Source organism: Delphinapterus leucas, chromosome X (genome assembly GCF_059928025.1).
Source record: "Delphinapterus leucas isolate spDelLeu-1000000601 "Yukka" chromosome X, BTC_Dleu_Yukka2, whole genome shotgun sequence".
Lineage (NCBI taxonomy): Eukaryota > Metazoa > Chordata > Mammalia > Artiodactyla > Monodontidae > Delphinapterus > Delphinapterus leucas.
The window spans coordinates 117,521,399-117,540,449 of record NC_143150.1 but is presented as its reverse complement, the minus strand read 5'-3'; the positions used below and the strand labels follow the sequence as shown (position 1 = coordinate 117,540,449).

Below are 19,051 nucleotides of genomic sequence, written 5' to 3'. Positions count from 1 at the left end.
TCAATAACTGAGCAGTTGGTATAGCAAAGCAGCTAAGATCTTGAGCTGGAAAGCCCGGCAGCCAGTCCTGCAGTGTGCTTCAAACTCTGTAAATTTGGGAAAGTGATATAATCTTTCTGTGCCTTGATACCTCATCTGAGTGTTGTTGTGAGGATTAAACATGGTGTATAAAGCACTGTGTGCCCTATGCCGGGCACAGAGTAAATGTCTTAGTTGTTGCTACTGCTTCTGGGATGATAGGGGCTGTTCTTTAGACACTGAATACCTTCTCTATGCTGGGTATTCTTGGGCACTCAAAAGAGTCTGAGACAGGGTTCTTGCTCTTGAGAAATTGATCTTCTCTCAAGGAAGATTAAATTATACATGATAAAAATGAACTAATTAAGAACCACATTTCTGTGGCACTGGCTATAAAAGGTACTTGAGGACAGGGAGAGGTCATTGTGAGCAGAAGCAATCAGAAGTGACTTTAGGAGCAACTGAAGGTCTTGCTTAGAGCTCAGATGTGGAGAGAGGTTTTGTGGCTAAAGGATGAAGACGTATTCAGGCATTTACTGAGCTAGGCACAATGATAGGCTCTGATGAAAAAGATGTGGTCCCCGTCCTCTTAGAATGTATGGGCTGGAGGTGGTGGGATGACACTTGCCAATAGATAGGTAGTAATAATACTGTAAGGCTGCATGCCCACACTGTGCTAGAGCTGTGTGCACCGCAGGGGCAGAGGGGAACAGGGACAGAGGGGAGTGGCACAGTGCCAGCGGGGGGTTGTAGGAGGCCCCCAGGGGGCAGGAGTGGAATCTGAGCAGAAACTTCTGAGATGTTGGGAGTTTCACCAGTGGAAGAAAGTAGAGTGGACATCAGGAAAGAGGCTCGAGGGAGGGCCAAAAAGGGTATCTGGAAGTTAAGGAGGATAATTGAGACATTAAGTAGCATGGTGAGTTGTGGGATTGCAACTTGGGCCACGTGGCTTGAGTGAAAAAATGCAAGATTTAGAGTGGCTTTTGCAATAATCCAAGCATGGGGTGAGGAGAAATATGTTCTGGACTAAGTCAGTGCCAGTGGGAAGACAGAGAAAGTGTGGGTCTAAAGACTCCTCAGAACTAGAAACGGGACTTGTGAATTGAAAGATTGAATATAGAAAAAAGGAAGCCTTCAGGGTTTCTCTTCTTGGAGCTCCTTTTCAGAGTAGAAGAGAGGACTTGAAGTCACCTCATTCAACCCCTCCATTGCCCAGATGAGCATGCTGAGGCTCTGAGAGGTTAGGTGGATTGCCCGAGTTTACCCAACTAGTTCAGGGTGGAGCTGGGATCTTGAGGCAATGTCCAGGTCCGTAGGCCAGAGCTTTTTGCATCATGTCATGCTGACATATTGAGGTTGAAGAGTGACCCTGGGCCCCTATGCAGAGATGTTCTCCATGAGGTTGGAAAGACTGTCTGGGGCCCAGGTGAAAGGAGGGGTAGGAGATGTCATGATTGGAGTCAGAGCAGTTGTCAGAGGAGCCCCTCTAGAGAGAAGGGATCATTTAGGGCCTAGAAAGATCTCTAGAGTCTGGCAGCTACACATAGATGTTACATGGAGGTCAAAGCCAGTAAAGTGTGTTAGCATTAAGCATAGTGTAAATAGAGAAGAAGTTAAAAAAAGACAAAAAACTATACCTTGGAAAATGGACAAATGGACTGGCTTTCTGAGAGTGCTAGAGAAAAGGCTTCATGAACATGGTGGAAATAAGCTAATTATAAAACAATAACTGTCGGCTAAACACAGATCCAACTGTTACTGAATTTTAAGTCCAGTTCAGGAAATGCAGTGCCAAGCTGCAAGAAAGTACAAGTTTAAAGGCACAAAGATGGCATATGGCTTGAAAAGTAACTGAAGCTGTGAATAATGATGGGAATCACTCTCTTGCAAAGTACTGTAGGCACCTTCAAGAGCAAGGGGACTGGAGTGGCTCTGTCGCTTAGAGTTTATGTTAGATGTAGAGGTCTTTGTAAACAATGCATGTGATAAAATTCAAATGAGATCTTGTCACAAAGTAGAAAGAAGAAAGGCTACATTGGGTAATTTCCTGCCCAGAATCCTTTCGTAGTACATTTGGGGAGTGAGGGGAAGAAAGAGAAAACCATGTTTTAAATCTCAAATAAACTGGTTTTGACACACCATGTAAGGCTCAAAATAATTTTCTGTGCATAATATACAGATATGCAATTCAGCTAGCTCCTCTGAATGGCTTGGTAATTTTATTCCTTAATCTTTTTTTTCTGAGGGTAGAAAATGCTACTTTTCCCCTCAATGAACACGACTGTGGACCAAGGCTGCTTTTAGCTCGTGACTCACTTCCTTGAGAGAAATAGGTAGTGTCTCTGGAGATGAGTGCTGTTGTGATTATTAAGAAAATACATGAAGTATAAGTACTGTTAACCTAGAGAAGATTAAGAAGAGAACTTAAGTACAAAAACTGCAGTACTTAGGGAATTTTTAAGACAAATTATTAAGGGTACTGATTCAATTCCTTGATATATCCAAAGAACGTTTGTTTTCATCTTAATCTGCCATGTAAGTCCTTCATGAAAAATAATTTTGCATCTGTAGTTCTTTTTTGAGAACTCAGCCTAAAATCTGCTAGAGAAATTTTGGATTAACTAACAGAATCTCTATTCTAATTGAGTGCTGCTCAGACCATGACTTTCTAGATATTAGGAAGATAATTTTCTTTATTTTTAATAATTAATTGAACTATTTTCAGAGTAATTCCTTCCCTGCTTGCATTAACTTTAATGAGAATTTCACTTTCCATCTGTGTGACGTTTGTTTGACTTATTTTACATTCATCAGATGATTCACTCTCTTATAGGACAATTTGTGTTTTAACCAGTTCACATGTTTAATTTTAGCCAGTTAAGGTACTGGTTATACCAAATAAAACCCATGGCGATTTAGGTGATTTTCATCCCTAGGAACAGGACACTCTTATAAATCCTTTGAAATTTGACTTCCAGCCCGGAGAGCAACTGCCTCCAGAGATGACTGTGGCGCGATCTTCCGTTAAGGAGTCCTCCAGAGAAGGCACCACTTCATTCCATTCACGGCAGAAGTCTGAGGTCTGAATTTTCTAGAGCTGCTACCTTGTACAATAGAACATGTCTGTAAAGATTGGTCACTCAACATCATTACAGTCTACCTTGTAAGATTTATTCGTACCCAATCCCCCACAGATAATTCGAACTGGCTTATAAAGCAAGCAGTTTTCCTCATGCCATAATTCTGAGTTTTCTCTTAAATAGATCCCGGAGTAAATTATAGATCAATTAGGCACCGTTCTACGTTCACAGGCTACCTCATTATCTCTCTGTTGTTTACTTTTTATAAACCTATTTTTTATCTCAGGGTGGAGCGTATCATGACCCCCACTCTGATGATGGCACTGTCCCCAAAGAAAACAGACACCTGTACAATGATCCTGTTCCGAGGAGAGTTGGCAGCTTCTACCGAGGTAAACCCAGCTCCTAGCACCCATCAGGGTCCTCTCTTCTCTCCCCCTCACTACACATCCAGGCTGCACTCTCCCCTACATTTCACTGCCCTGACTTCCGGTAAGTGTCATTCTTACCTGCACTACTGCCTTCCACCTCGTCTCCCGCCTTGGTTCCCTCTGTCTTAGTTCAGACCCTTGTGGCTTCTGACTTGGGTACTTTGAGTAGCCTCCCAACTGCTCTCCCTGTCTCTAAGGTCACCATCAAAATGGTCCCTGGAATGATCCTTCTGAAGCTGTGTTCTGACCACACCACTCATTCATTCGATTAAGTCATAACATACATATTTTTAAATTTATTTATTTTTGGCTGCGTCAGGTCTTAGTTGTGGCACGCGGGATCTTTCTTTGTGGCACGCAGGCTCTTCACTGCGGCACGGGGGCTTCTCTCTAGTTGTTGCATGCAGGCTCCAGAGCGCGTGGACTCTGTAGTTGCAGCGCGCAGGCTTAGTTGCCCTGCGGCATGTGGGATCTTAGCTCCCCGACCAGGAATTGAACCTGCGTCCCCTGCATTGGAAGGCGGATTCTTAACCACTGGACCACCAGGGAAGTCCCAAGTCATAAAATATTTATCGATGTCACTTGTATGTCTGACACTTCTAATTTAGAACATCAGTGAACAAGACAGCCAAAGGTCTCGACCCTCACAGAGCTCACATTCTCATGAGGAGAGAGCAACACTAAATGTAATAATTACATAGAGCAGTAAAAGATAATAAATGCTACAGGGAAAAAAATATAGCAGGGCAATCCATTGCCTCCACCCCAGCCCCAGTCTTCTATCTCTCATCTGCTGAGAGTCCTCTGGTGACTTCCCATTGGCATCAGGACAAAATCTGAGTTCCCTAAGATGGCATTCTAGACTTTCTCTGCCTGGCCCTTGCTATCCTCTCCAGCTCCTCCTCCTCCACTCTGGTGCCCAGCCTGTGGGACTCACACAGCCGTGCCCTCCTCTGACCTGAATGCAGTACTCCCCCTGCTTGGACAACTTGTTTCTGTCCCTTTTGAGATTCTGCTTTGAGGTCCTCTGCAGTGTGATGGCTTCCCTGCCCACCTAGGTGAAGTGAAGTGTTTCCTCTTTTGTTCCGCCCATGGCCCTCTGTCTCTAACATGACACACACCACATGGTACTGATTCTTTGTTTGCATTTCTTTCTCACAAGGTTACAAGGCCCTTTACCTTTTCCTCTTTTACCGTCATTGACTAGCACACTGCCTGGCAATTTCATAAATATTTGTTGATTGGATGAAAGAAAATCTTCAAGTGTACTTGCATGACCTTAAAAATATGCTTTTGGGCTTCCCTGGTGGTGCAGTGGTTGAGAGTCCGCCTGCTGATGCAGGGGACAGGGGTTCACGCCCCGGCCCGGGAAGATCCCACATACCGCGGAGTGGCTGGGCCCATGAGCCATGGCCGCTGAGCCTGCGCGTCCGGAGCCTGTGCTCCGCAACGGGAGAGACCACGACAGTGAGAGGCCCGCATACCATAAAAAAAAACAAAAACAAAAAAAACAAAACAAAAAATGTGCTTTGATGTTTGACAACTGTAACAGATGTTTCGGTGGCTGAATGGATTTAGGACAGGTTGAGAGAGAAAGGTATCACCTTTAAGGAGCTATGTAGTAATAGAGTGTGAGCCCCCAGGAATCCTCAGACCGTAGTGGTGAGACTGGCAGTAAGCCCACTCAGTAAGCCTCCTGAGTCCGTGAGGCTCAGCTTCTCAAAGCCTCCTTCAAAGGTCACCACGACCTTCTACAGTTGCCACATCCACACTGCCCACCTTCTCATTATTCTGTTGATCTGGGAGGACAGCTGGAAAGGGCAGGAACTGGGGGGTAACACGGACAACTGCTTGGTCATTTTAACTAGGAACCTGAGCTAAATAAATGCATACAAGTGTTATGCAGGACATAATGTATATTGAATGATTAGGCTACTCTGTTCCCTCCTAGCCCAACCTTTGAGAAAAGTATAAGGCATTGAATATGCCTTTTGATGCATTTATTATTCTTTTTTCTGATGCCATGGGTACTTTAGAACCTTATGGGACTAAAATTTTAATTCATATTAAAGTTAATTAAACATGGGACTTCCCTGGTGGCACAGTGGTTAAGAATCCGCCTGCCAGTGCAGGGGACACAGGTTCGAGCCCTGGTCCACGAAGATCCCACATGCCGCGGAGCAACTAAGCCCATGCGCCACAACTACTGAGCCTGCGCCCTAGAGCCCGCGAGTCACAACTACTGAGCCCGTGCACCACAACTACTGAAGCCCGCACGCTCTAGGGCCTGCATGCCGCAGCCACTGAGCCCACGTGCCTAGAGCCCATGCTCCACAACAAGAGAAGCCACCCAATGAGAAGCCCTTGCACCGCAATGAAGAGTAGCCCCCATTCACCACAACAGAGAAAGCCCACGTGCAGCAACGAAGACCCAACACAGCCAAAAATAAATTAAAATTTTTTTAAAAGTTAATTAAACAAAATATTGTAGTGTACATATAAGCAAGTCTTTTCTTCTCTCACTGTAAGTTTTACTTCCAAAGTGGATCATACATGTGTTATTTCTATAGATGTCTGGAGAGTATACTTTAATATTAAAATGTTAACTAAGTTTTCAATTAATTAATTAGTCCTTGACTTCTAGAAACACAGTTTTATTTTGATTGCAAGTGAATTAACTTGGTTACTATCAGCAAAGCCCCTCATAATCGACTTCACTGTTAGGCAGGAAGAATATTTTTATTTTAGAAAGTCCAGAAATAGAAGGAAAAGATTTAACTAGGTGAAACATTTGGAGACATCGCTAGTTTCAATCATGCTACTAAATCTAACTGGATGAAGATTTAGTGGTATCATTGAAACGACAGATTTTTTAGTATATTTCCCATTTTCAGTCCTGCTGGCCAAGAGTCAAGTAGTATGGTGCCATTTGTCTTTATATACAGCCTGTATATTCCTTTTGTGATGAAATTTGCAATATATTTTCATTTATGACCAAGCTTAGAAATTGATAGAAAAAGATAATACCCACCCACCCCCCAAAGAAAAGCAGAAAAGTATTTACTCACATACATTGTGGTTTGTCTTTTTGTTTATTCCTGGATTGAAAACTTAGAGAAAAATAGTATTTTTGTAAAAATAACGAAATTTCTTTGGAATTGAGTTTTAAAAGATATAAAATTGATGCCACCTCCCAAGTGGCAAGGGTTAAACTGTAGTTTGTGTATTCCAGTACACATACTGTTAAGAATCACTTCACACTAAGAATAGATTTTACGTAGTTGGGTCTATGATGTAAGAAAGCCTCAACTTAAAAGAATGTCAAAACAGGGAGATGGGGATCATATTCATACTTTTAAGTCTCCTACGATGTTCTCCAGTTTATCAGCTGATACATCAATTTATGCCTTGAATATATATTGCCTGGTGTTAATTGACCCTTGCAAGTTACTGTCATAGGCAGTTGGAGGTGGGGGGAATGCTCCCTGGAATGCCTCCAGCCTCAGAAAACGTACGAGTTATATGAAGGGCAAATAAGGATTTTGACTTATCTTTTTGTTAGTTTATTTTGTTTGTGTGAGAGAAAGTGCAATAGAACAACATGAGAACTGCTTTAACCAAAAGAGTATATCAGTGGCTTACTTTTTTTCTTCATTCAGTGCCATCTCCACGTCCAGATAATTCTTTCCATGAAAATAATGTGTCAACCAGAGTCTCTTCCCTACCGTCAGAAAGCAGTTCTGGAACTAATCACTCAAAAAGACAACCAGCATTTGATCCATGGTGGGTATTTTAGCTTGTTTTTACTCTTCTTTTTTCTAATTGTAGATTTTAGATTTCATAGAAATTCTGGATAAAACTTTTTAGCATTCTTTCCCCTGCTAGGCCTTTCTTTCTAAAGAGAGATTGTTTAATAAGGGAAATGTGATTTGTCATTATTTGTAATAGTTTCTTTCATGTTCACCATTTATATTAAATACGATGTAAAAGAAAGAAAATATCCTGGGTCAGTACATACCTCATAAGTCTTCCATCGCCTTCTTCTGACATGATTGATGTCCTTTGCTGTCTTCTCCACTTGTTGCTGTTGAATCATGTAGGAGACACTTTGCTTAGCTCTTTGTGTGCACTGTCTCACTCAGTACTCACAATCAGCCTTTGAAGTAGGGGTGCCTCCCACTCTCCAGATGAGGAAACTGCAGCTTAGAAAAGGTAAGGAGCCTGCCTGGTGCTGAACAGCCAGAAACAGGGAGGAGGGAGCTGGGATCTAGACCTAGATGCATTCTGACTCCGAAGCTCATGTCCTGTACTTCTGTGCCGCCTGACTTTCATTCAGGGTGGAAAGAGAGAAATAGGGGAACAACCCTTCATGCTACCGCAAAAATGTACTGGTAGTCAGAGGATAACATGATGTGCCAATTTTGCTTATCCTTTAATCTTTGTGTCATGTGTAATAAAAATTTAAGGAGAGAATTATAACATACATCAAGTCTCATTAGCAGATCTTGTCTTGGGGGTAGGACTATTTTTTTAATAATGTAGACTTTATATTCTTAGCTCCCCAGAAAGACTTCCCAGAATCTAGATGTGAGGGGTGTTTCAGTATTTCATACAGCTGCTAAGCTCTCCACCAAGAGAATAAAATGGTGCCTCATTGTAACTCACTGAATTGAGAACGAGACCAATCTGTCAGATTCCATCTCTGCTGTTTACTGCCAGAATTCACACAATTTGGACCCTGTTGGCAGGGTTATATCAAGGTTTCAGTGTTACCATGCTCTATGCGGAAAATAACTTACTTATTTTTACAATAAGAAAAACGGTTTTCTTAAAGCTATAAATACTTTTTCTTTTGTAAGCATACTTTATATCTATCGCCTTATTTATAAAATGAGAGTTTTAACATTAATGACTCAGAGGTTAGACCCTGGAAATAGGATATCTTGACTAGTGTCACCTTTTGGCCATGTGACCTTCAGTTCTCTGCCCCTCAGTTTCCTTGTCTGTAAAATGGGCTAAGAGTAGCACCTCCCTCATTGGGTAAATATGATCGTTAAATGAAGTCAAACATCAAAAGCATCTAGAGCAGTGCCTGGCACCGTTGTGACTTGTTAACGTTAGCAGCCATGGTTTTTGCCATTAATGTTCTCTAACTTCAGTATGACTTGCCAGGTGTCTCCTCTCCACTTACTTTGCTGATGAACTTCAGTGCATTCTTCCAACGTGTAACAGTAGACAAGATCTATACATTAACCTGAGAGCACAGGTACAACTTCTTTAAGTTAACGGCGTTGACAGTTTTCAAGTGTGGTTTTGACAAGCCGTGAGAATAGTGTCTAAGTTGTGAGAACACAGAAGTTCAGATGGAATTGTTTTTCGTCTTGGTCATTGCATGATGAAGTGGCGATGGTTTAAAAGTGCGTCGATTGCATGTTAACATAGTCCTATGAAAATTAGGTAGGTCAGATCAAAACTAAATCCAAATGTGGGATTAACAGTCTTAACAGCATATTGTTTCTGTCTTTTTGATAATCAGTTTAAGTAGAGCTTGTTTAGACCTGGATATGTGTAGAAACCTAACAACAATTGTTTTAAAAAAGAGGCACAGTTGGGATGCTGAACTTTAGATAAGTCTTCATCAAGTCATCTTTACTCTGATACTGCTGTTACGAGGCTTGAGAGAATTCCAGAATTGCCAGGGATGAATTGGCTATATATTCTTTTGTTCTTACTACCCCTCATGATAATGCTGCTATGATAGTTCTCCACGCATCATATCTAACTTAGTCTAAGTCATGCATTAAGCTTGACTTGTCTTGGATTTTTTTCTTGAACAATATCTCTCATTGGTTCACCATATTTATATTTGAGAGAAATGCCGTTTGATAACTGTTAACAAAAACATGAACAAACCATGGTGACATAATGAATTGCTGTTCCTAAATTATCACTTACCTAAGAGCAGTCTGTTTCTCCTTGTTAGTAGTACTTCCATTTCTTTGGAGAAGAGGATATTTGTACAGTGTCCACATTTCTTGCAATAGAAAAATCAAGCTACTATGTCATACTTTAAAGTGATAAATGGATAGTGTAGTATAATACACAGAGCTGTTATTCTGGCCATCTCAGCTGTCCAGAATCCAGTTAAGAACTGGGAGATAAGCCAAAATATTTCAGAACAACAAAAATAGGGTTAATGCAGTCAGATTGATCATCTTTACTAACGGGAAAACACCTCCACCCTCCCTGTGAGCCTGTTTATTCTTCTTTTATGCACAGTTCTAGCAGTTGGCACTGAGGTTGTCAGGCAAGAAATAATCCCAGGTAACAGTACAGTGTGCAGAGGGAGAAGGATTCTAAACAATAGCTGTAGAGAGAAGAGGGGTATTTTTGCTTTTTCTCAGGCCCCAGTGGGAAAATCATTTCTAGCTGCATGGTCTTATACATAGCAGAGATATCCATGTAGAGTATATATCTTTAAAACAGGCTGCTCTTACTTTCCATAAAAAGGCAAAGTGTTTAGAAAGACTGCTGTCAAAATTGGGTTAAAAATTGACACTTAAATAATAAACCAAATTAATTAGAAATCCCAGTCGTTGAGATAAGTGAAGAATTGCTGTCACTCGCACAATCCCAGGCTTTCTCTTCTTGTAAAGTTATGAAGACATTGGTATCCATTATTGCTTGTCATGATAACTCGCAGAATTATTCCTGTAGAATTAGTCACTGACTTCCTACTCTCAGACATTAGCCGACCCACCCTAGTCACACTGGCAGGGCGGGAGGGTGGCAGGACAAGTGTCACAGAGTAAGCATCTCTCCTCTTCTGCGCGCCTTCATGCTGCTGCTCTTGGGGAGATTATGCTGGCACTTCCTGGCCCTCCGTCAAACCTGTGGGTCTCTTGCCTTGAGTCTGTGAGCAGCTTGAGGTCACACTCCTTGTTTTAGTTTTTCTCTGTATCTCCAACACTTAACACAGATCCTGATGCATACACAGTACTCTGTAAGTGTTGGTTGGCTTTGATTCAGTCAGTTTTAATTCCTTCCTTTTTTTAGGTGAGTCTTTTGAATTCTCTTTCCTCTTAACCCCTTATGGAAGTAGTAGCTGTTGTGGTAGATACTGTTTGAGTCCCATGACTGTTCAGGAAGGAGACTGTTATTGTTAACCGCTCCCTCCACCCACGCACACACACACACTCCTCCCCCATCATCCTCACTGCCCACCCCACCCCCCACTGTGCCAAGTGACTAGCTGGGTGGTCCTTCTGAAAGCTCCTGTCCCTGTGATTTATGTGATCACCCACTTGCCCTTCTCTTGTGCTGCTCCTCTTGAACCCATCTGTTGCCTGTACAGTTAGCTCAGCTCAGCACACAACTGTTGACCGTACCAGGTAGAATCAATGACAGGGTCCAGAATTCACAAATGAGATTAAGTCGTGCGGCGACTCTTACCCTTTGGGTGCACTGCTGGTTATAGATGTTCAAGTCTTTTCATTCATTTGTACAGCACACAGCTTTTTAGGTGCCTGTGTTCCAGGCAGCTTCCCTCCATCCCTAAGTCTCTCTCGCAGGCTTTTCCTCTTATGTTTTTCTGTTAATTCTCTGTATGTGTATGATTCAGTGTAGCTTCTCCCTCTTTGTCTTTTCCCTCTCTGTCTCCCTCTCTCTCCCGACTGGCACTCTTTCTTTCTCTCTGACTTCCTTTTGTGTCTTTTGTGATGCATGCATACTCACACCTTACACCTAGCTTTCATCCTCTAGTCCAAGGGTAATTTATTTTCTTTTTGCTTTGGCCCGTGCAATCTTTTCCCACCTGGATCTTGGCCCTACCGCCTCTCTGCAGCTCCAGTTTGAGGATGTTTTCCTCATCATTCCCCTTTCCCCCGGGCTCTAGTTTATCCAGTTCCTCTGAAGAGACCCTGCGGAGAGTCTTTGATTCATCCTCTGTGTTTTGGGGACGCAAGGAACTGCAAACACCGGGCTTTTTGTCCTGCTGCTTCTTCTCTTTCAGTACCCTTCCCCCACCCCCCCATCCTCTCACTTTCATTTTATTGGACAGACTCTTCTTCCTACCCAAATCCTGCTCCTCCTAGGACTAGTGTCTCAAGCCTTCACTTCCTCTCATGCCAATGTTAACATTCTTATAGTAACGCCCATTCCCATCCTGAGATTGTGGTCATGATGAATGTGTCCCCCTTAAAGATTTCCTGGGTTGGCAGAAAGCACTTTAACTACTGACCCTCAGCAGACCTTTGAGATTTTGTTAGACTTTAATTCTGATTAGCAAAAACTTCTACCCGTTAATCTGAGTACTCTGTTGTGCTTCTAGGTTATGTGCAGACCCCATTATGGAAGGGCATAAGCTATATCATAAGCATATAATTCTTTAACTTCTGGAAGTTACAGAACATTAGGAATAGTATTGCTGGCTGGACTAGATGCTCTCTAAGGTTACTTTCAATTCTAAGAGTGGTGCTTTTGTGATTCCAGCAAACTACTTACACTGTTCTGCTGTGTTCCGTAGAACCCTCACATAACTGAATGCTGTGGCCTGGAATTTAGTTTAGGGCAGTCTGTCTTTAGGCCCCATCCAAGGGTTTCACCTCCTTAATCTCAACAGTACTTGTCATAAGAAACTTTGACTGAATAGGCCCAGTCTGTCATTAGGATGAGAGTGCTTTTTCCAGCACTACAACACTGAGTTTAAAGAATCTTTAACTTTTCACTATTCCATTCTCACTCATTCCATCATGTCTGAAGCTTTTTAGCTTTCAAAATTTTATATGCATCATTCTGAGTCCCAGTGCTAATTATTTTATTGGTTGTGTTGTATTACAAAACTTTAACTTCAGAACTTGGAACTCTCTCAGTGAGGTTTAAAATTGCAGGTCCTAATGAGTTTCAAGAACACTTGAGCCTACAGTACATGTTTTTCCTTCTTTGGTATTCCCATTAACTTTTAGGCCAAACACTTAAGAAGAAATGACCATTGCTCCTTCAAACAGTCATGGTTTTTACTTCTTGTTTTTTGTGTGTTTGTCTCTCTCTCTCTCTAAATTGTTTCCCTTGTGGTCTTTGATCATGAGTTCGTGGCTTTTCAAATGAATTTTGTGTGGTTTGTAAAACCTTTTTATTATATCGCAGTACATGTTTGTTGTTTGAAATTAAAAAGAAGTAACAACAAATCACCAATAATCCTACTACCCAGAAATGATAACTAGTAAGATTTTTAAAAATTTTCTTCCTGCTTTTTAAAAAACGTGTGTATATATACACATATATGCCTTTTTAAAAAAATACAGTTGGGCTCATATTATGTAGAAAGTTTTGAATCCTGATGTTTTCACTTCATATTGTAGTTGGAATATTCCTTCATATTAGTGAAAAATCTGTGAAGATGTGATTTTTAAAAATAGCTTCATGGTGTTTTCTATCATGTGGATCTGTAATGGTTTGTATAGATGTTTTCTGCCTTCACAGAGGTTTAATCAAGTAAAGGATGCTAGTTTGCTCATGTTTTTTTAGATGTTCTGGTAACTTTACTGTTCAGTACTCTAAAACCATAAATATGAATGAATTCTGTCACCGTTAATGTTTCTACTCTTGATTTTGGGGAATAGCTAATAGAAGGAATTCAGTCATTTGAGAAAATGGTTTTCCACAGTCATCTAGATGTTCAAATTCAAAATAGGGCCCGTGGAATGTGCCTTTTTCAAGAATGACACCATTCCAGTTGTTTTTTAAAGACCGTAAATTAATTTAAGTAATATAGGGCCTCTGTTAACATACAAGTAGTCACCTTCTTGGGGCTGAGGTGTCTTGTTTGCTCTCTTTTAATATCTCCTATTTGTATTAAAATACCTGGTGGTGTCAGTGGTATGAAGCTTAATGTCGTTATTTTCAGTTAGAAGCTTTTTTTTCAGAAGAGTGCTTTGTATTAAAGCATTCATCCTGTCTCCATTTTTTCATACCTTATCTATTTTTTATTTAGTTTTAATAAATATATATAAGATTTTTATAAAGGGATTTTCCAGTTTCAGGCAACTTTTACTTTTATTTGTAAGGTTTATGTAGCAGTATTGGTTTTTTTTTTTTTTAAATGTTCAGTACCTTGGCAAGCCACTAATAATGAACTTGTTAAGCTGGTTTTTAAAAGGTAAATAGAAAAACGAAGATACTGAAAATGTTTCTGTTTCTCTCAGAGCGTTACAGAAAAGCCATCCTTCAAAGCGTGTGCTTTTCAGACTCTAATTCTGAGGTTTTCAACAGCATGAAAATGGTCCTGCAGCATAGATACAGATCATTTGTAATAATGCTCAAATTGCTCGTTCAAGTGAGCCTTTGCCAAAAGGCTAATCATTAACCATGGTTGATGAGATTCAGTTCCTTCTGTGGTTTTTAGAGGCTCTTTACCTATGTGCTTGATTCTTCATGGCTATTTGAACCTGGTGTCATGCATTTTTGGTCTTCATTATGTTTGTCATATAATGGCAGGAGAATGATTGAAAGATCAATATGATAAAAATGTCTTCCCATTTAGGAAAAGTCCTGAAAACATTAGTCATTCTGAACAACTCAAGGAAAAGGAAAAACAAGGTTTTTTCAGGTCAATGAAAAAGAAAAAGAAGAAATCTCAAACAGTAAGTAGATGGCCAGTTTCTATTTACAGTGGCATCCGTATGAGTCTGCATTAGTCTGTGGGTACCTTACACTTTGTATGTGACAAAGTGAATTATTTTCTTATTGAGACTTAACATGCATATACTGTATATGTTTCTTTCTCAAATTCTATACAACTATCCTCCTCTCACAGAGCCTTTTCTAGGTTCAACAGAATCTCCAGGAATAGAAGAAATTTAATTTGGATGAAAGAGAATGCTTTAACCCTTTCTCAATAAACATCTTATCCATGTGGGTTTATATTCATGTAAAAACTATGAAGCTGCAGGATTTATTTCTCTCTGAGGGTTAAAGATACGTGAAAATTTAGGAAATGGTTTTGGTTTGTGTTTAAATCTTAAAATTCTTAACTAACCATCGTTCATTATTCTCCGCTGGCTGGTTATCTGATTCCCATGTTGACAAGTGCATTTCTGGGCTGCCTAGTCACAGACAGGTCATAGTATTTGACATTTCAGGGCTTGCTTTAGTAGGACATGTTTATCTTGTGATTGAACTGTGAAATGGAATGAGTCTCATTTCCTGAGAGCCCTCCACCTGAACCAAGGGCTGGGTGCATGGAACTGTGCAGGTCACATCACTGAACGAACCAGGCAAGGATTCTGCTGGTTAGTGACGTGAGAACACATGGGGAAGCCAGGCCTCCAGGCCAGCAGGAACGTCTTCACCCACACAAGGCGCTCTTCCTCCTTTGCTTTATGACACCTTTGAGACTAGACAAGGTTGAGTCAGCCATTTAAAATTATTTTGTTTCTAGTTTTACTTCATACGTGATTGACTCTCATTTATTTAAAAAGGAAAAAGGCATAATCAAAATGACCTACCCAGGTAGACTTCATTAATTTCATCTCTTAAGATGAATAGATTAGACTCAGTTTTTCTGAGGTCTGTTCCGTTACGAAAAGTCTAGGATTATGACTCAATGGTGAGTAAAGATGAGATAGATGATAGTAAAAAGGAATATAATATTTGAAGTAAGGATTTAATAAAGGCCTTCCTAGATTACCTTTCTAGATTACTCTTTACTTGCTTTGTTAAATTTATGATGTCACTATAATATAAATATGAGCTCATTACAGAAAAATTGAGAAAAAAATGATCATTTCTAATCTCACCACCCTATCACAACTAGTATTAGGATTTTGGTATATTTCCTCCTAGCTTTTTGGCCTGTGCATATGTTTATGGAAAGAAGGTGGTTTTTTAGTTTGTTTTAAATAATAGTAGTCATTCTAGTATAATTTTGTATTCTGGCTTTTTAATAGTATTTCTGTCACACATACACACAATATGTACGTTACTACACAGATTTTATTATCTTCATTTTAATGGCTGCATAATATTCCTGAAATGTTTATTTAGAAAAAAGGCAAAACCTGCCTATATGGCTAACTGAAACTCACTTAAAGTAGAAGGTCCAGTCAAGATGTCACTTAGTTGCATATTAACTACATACGTTATTTAGACCAGATGAACAAAATAGACCTGATTTGAAGTAGAGAAGTTTAAAATATGTAAAGTGCTATTAAAACTTATATCATCATCTGTGGAACATATTTATCCATCATGAACATTAAACTTAGACTGCCTCCTCCTAACCACTGTTATTTTTATTTCGAGTTTGTTTTTGTTCTTAACCTCAGGCCCATAGCCATTGTGGGGTGATTAAGTGGAAGAAAATAGCAAGGACACAGGAATTGAAGGTGTTTTTGTATGTAGATTTAGCTTTTGATATCTGCCTTAGACCCACGTTAAACCTGCGGCTCACCATGGCATGAGTCAAGTATGTACATGTTGACTGACTATTATTCAAGATCTGGTTCAAATTTTAGATGTTTAAATAGTGTAGAGTAGGGTAAATAGGAAATTTACTATTCTCTAACATACTCTCCACTTGAACTTACTTTTTTTAGGGTTTCATACTTTTCTTTTTTGATATGTAAAGCAACTGCAAAATATCTCTGCACAGGTCACAGTGACTTAAGCCTTCCAAACCAAAAGTTGTTTATACCCTCTGCATTTTTTTTAATTAAAAGAGGAAAAAAAATGTTTAAAGGACTTTGATATCTAGAGTAAGATTTCCAAAAAGCATTCAGCATAGTACTTCCTGGCAGACCTCAGGCTCCCAGGCTTGACATTGTGTTAACTCTGCCTCCTTCACATGAGCATTGGAACAGAATTAAATTTAACTTTTCTTCACTCTCTAGAACTCAGCAAAAGGAAACTAGGTAAATGAACTTTGAAAGATTTAAAGCATTGTGGCCTTTGCATAAGATTCAACAAAATGGTAATCTGATACCCAGTGCACAGAGAGTAGCCTCTGTGGGTCCTAAATCTAGTTTAACCCCTTTATTTTGCTAACTGCCCAGGCAAGTTGTGACCTGCCCAAAGTTGCACAATTACTTGGGAGAACGGGAGGTGGGTTCTCCTGAATAGTAGGCCTAGCTCAGTCCCTGCCAGGGGCCCAGCGGTGCGGAGCGCCGCCGGCTACTTGTCTTTTTTTTTTTAATTGAAGTATAATTGATTTACAATATTATATTTGTTTCAGGTGTACAGCATAACGATTCAGTATTTTTGCAGTTTACACTCAAAAGTTATTATAAGATAATGGCTAGAATTTCCTGTGCTATACATTATATCCTTGTTGCTTCTCTATTTTATTTTATTTATTATTTTTTTTATTGGACTATAGTTGATTTACAATGTTGTGTCACTTTTTGCTGTACAGCAAAGTGAATCAGTTATACATATACGTGTCTGAGGGCTTTCTTGTGGCCTACTTAGACATGCAAGTTAAACTCTTCCTGGATCCCTGTCTTGGGAGCAGGAAACCTTATGGGCTATTTTACTCGAATGTCTTCATACACACCCATAAAAGATGATCTGAACACCTTCATATACATTCTGGTTCTCTGACAATTGAAATATCCAAAACAGGGAAAAGTCGTGCCAGAAAATCATTCTGTATTGTAAAGATGCCTGCTTTGACTCAAGCAAATCTGGAAGCCTCCTTGGGAAATCTGGCTTCAGTTCCACATTCAGACAGTTACATAAGCCCTCAGAGCATATGGTGACTTTGCCAACTTGGTAATTTTACCCTAGTTAGTATCTCAACTGGTAATCATGCTTCAGTTTAAGGATTGAACTTTCTGTTTCTTCACTTTTGTGGCGTATTCTGAATTGTGCCAGCTATTTTCCATGGGGTGAATACTTCTCACAGTGTAGAACCAGGCTTCTTCCTCAACGGTAGAATCCTGCAATATTGATATATTCCTCTTCCAAGTGATGTTTTCTGGTTCAAGAGTTGACCACGTTCAGAGAGGTTTGCGGTGTCTTTTTCTTTTTTCCTAATAGACTGGCAGATTACATGGTAGATTATTTAGTTGCTTAAGACCTCTGGCAATTAGGAAAAGATTGAAGCTCATCAGTAGCCCTTTAAACATAATTCTTTGTAGCAGTCCTATTTCTGATAATAAATAAATAAATCCTTAAATGTTTTGTAAGCTTAATGTGAATATGTGTGTGTAGGTCTCTAGAGACATTCCTGCTATAGGTATTGAGCCTGTCCGAATGTTCTTTATATACACAGAAGTTTCTACATGTCTTGAACTTACATTATTGGCATCTTCATGTCCAGGTGAGAAATGAAACAGAACCTCTCAAGATGCACACACAGCACAGAGATTCTTTCAGTGACTGTTAATATTTAACAATTTGAGGGCATCCAAGGGCTAGGAGTTTCGATAAGAACACCTTCTTTTTTTTCCTTGGCAATTAGTTTATTTGTATCTTATATTGCAGACAGATTCCACCAACGGGGAGAATCCAAGCATCAAGAAATCCCTCTTTCCTCTTTTTAATTCAAAGAATCATTTAAAGCATAGTTCTTCTTTGAAAAAGCTTCCTGTAGTCACTCCACCCATGGTACCCATTTTTACGTATGGTAGCCCTGAAAACTGCTCCAGTAAACTTGTTTTACTGATGACAACAGCATGTCTTTTATTTTCATGGGGTCATATTCTCTTTGTGCTAGTTAAGTACCTGAGCCAGTTCCATAAATTCACTGAGATACAAATTCTTCGACACTCTGGATTTCCTGAATCAGTTAAGGAGGTTGAAGCATAAAAGGCTATTAAACAAACAAACTAGTGAAAGGCTAGTTTGGGTTGTCTGATTAGCCAGTTGTTGGCAGACAGTATTCATAAAATCCCTTATTTCCTGTAAAGAGTTTGATTAACATTTACAATTAACAAATGTCTTTTGGTTTGGCTCACAAAGTTTGTTAACACTTGGTTGGCAGTTTGTCTCTTTGAAACCAAGTGAAATTGACCAAATTGGGTGAGCTTGCAGGCTCCATGAAAAAACAGCTTCTGTTAGTTGGTGATTTGCTCTTCCCTTGCCTGGCTCTAGCTTTTGCTGGTCACTTAGTTGAAGGCCAGGGCTTTTGCACTCTCCTCTGTCCACCAGAATCGGCGAGTGGGCCAGTTGCATTCGTCTGGAATTTGTGGCACAAATTTCTAGCACTTACATAGTGCATAATGCTAGACCCAGATTTACTGGGTAGTGTCTTGGGAATATGATTCAAACCATACTTTCTCACTTTGCTATCCTTAAAAGCCTGCTAGACTTCTTTGGCACCACCAAACACAGTGTATGGATCATTTTCCCAGCAGGAACAAATTTCTGTTTTATTGAACTGGTTCATAACCTAACTGCAATATGGAATGAGGGTACGGCAGCAATTCCTGGTCCAGCTCAATTTAACTGCTCTCTCTTACAGCGACTAAAACTAACAGCATGGGAATGCTTTAAGGGTTGAGGTTTAACAAAGCTGCATGACAT

At 40.1% G+C, this 19,051-nt stretch overlaps 1 protein-coding gene across 3 annotated transcripts in view; it reads left to right on the top strand.

Moving 5' to 3' along the window:
• The window catches only part of CDKL5 (cyclin dependent kinase like 5), a 126,463-nt gene that overhangs the window by 104,304 nt on the left and 3,108 nt on the right, over positions 1 to 19,051 (top strand). For 2 of the 3 annotated variants that reach the window (XM_022565482.3, XM_089904741.1), the window contains 4 exons: positions 2,997 to 3,098; positions 3,385 to 3,490; positions 7,189 to 7,312; positions 14,070 to 14,169. In XM_022565482.3, the coding sequence (XP_022421190.1) occupies positions 2,997 to 3,098; positions 3,385 to 3,490; positions 7,189 to 7,312; positions 14,070 to 14,169 (432 nt within the window). Of the gene's footprint in view, positions 1 to 2,996; positions 3,099 to 3,384; positions 3,491 to 7,188; positions 7,313 to 14,069; positions 14,170 to 18,010; positions 18,134 to 19,051 lie in introns of all 3 variants that reach the window. The other variant, XM_030763167.2, reaches the window with a different exon arrangement.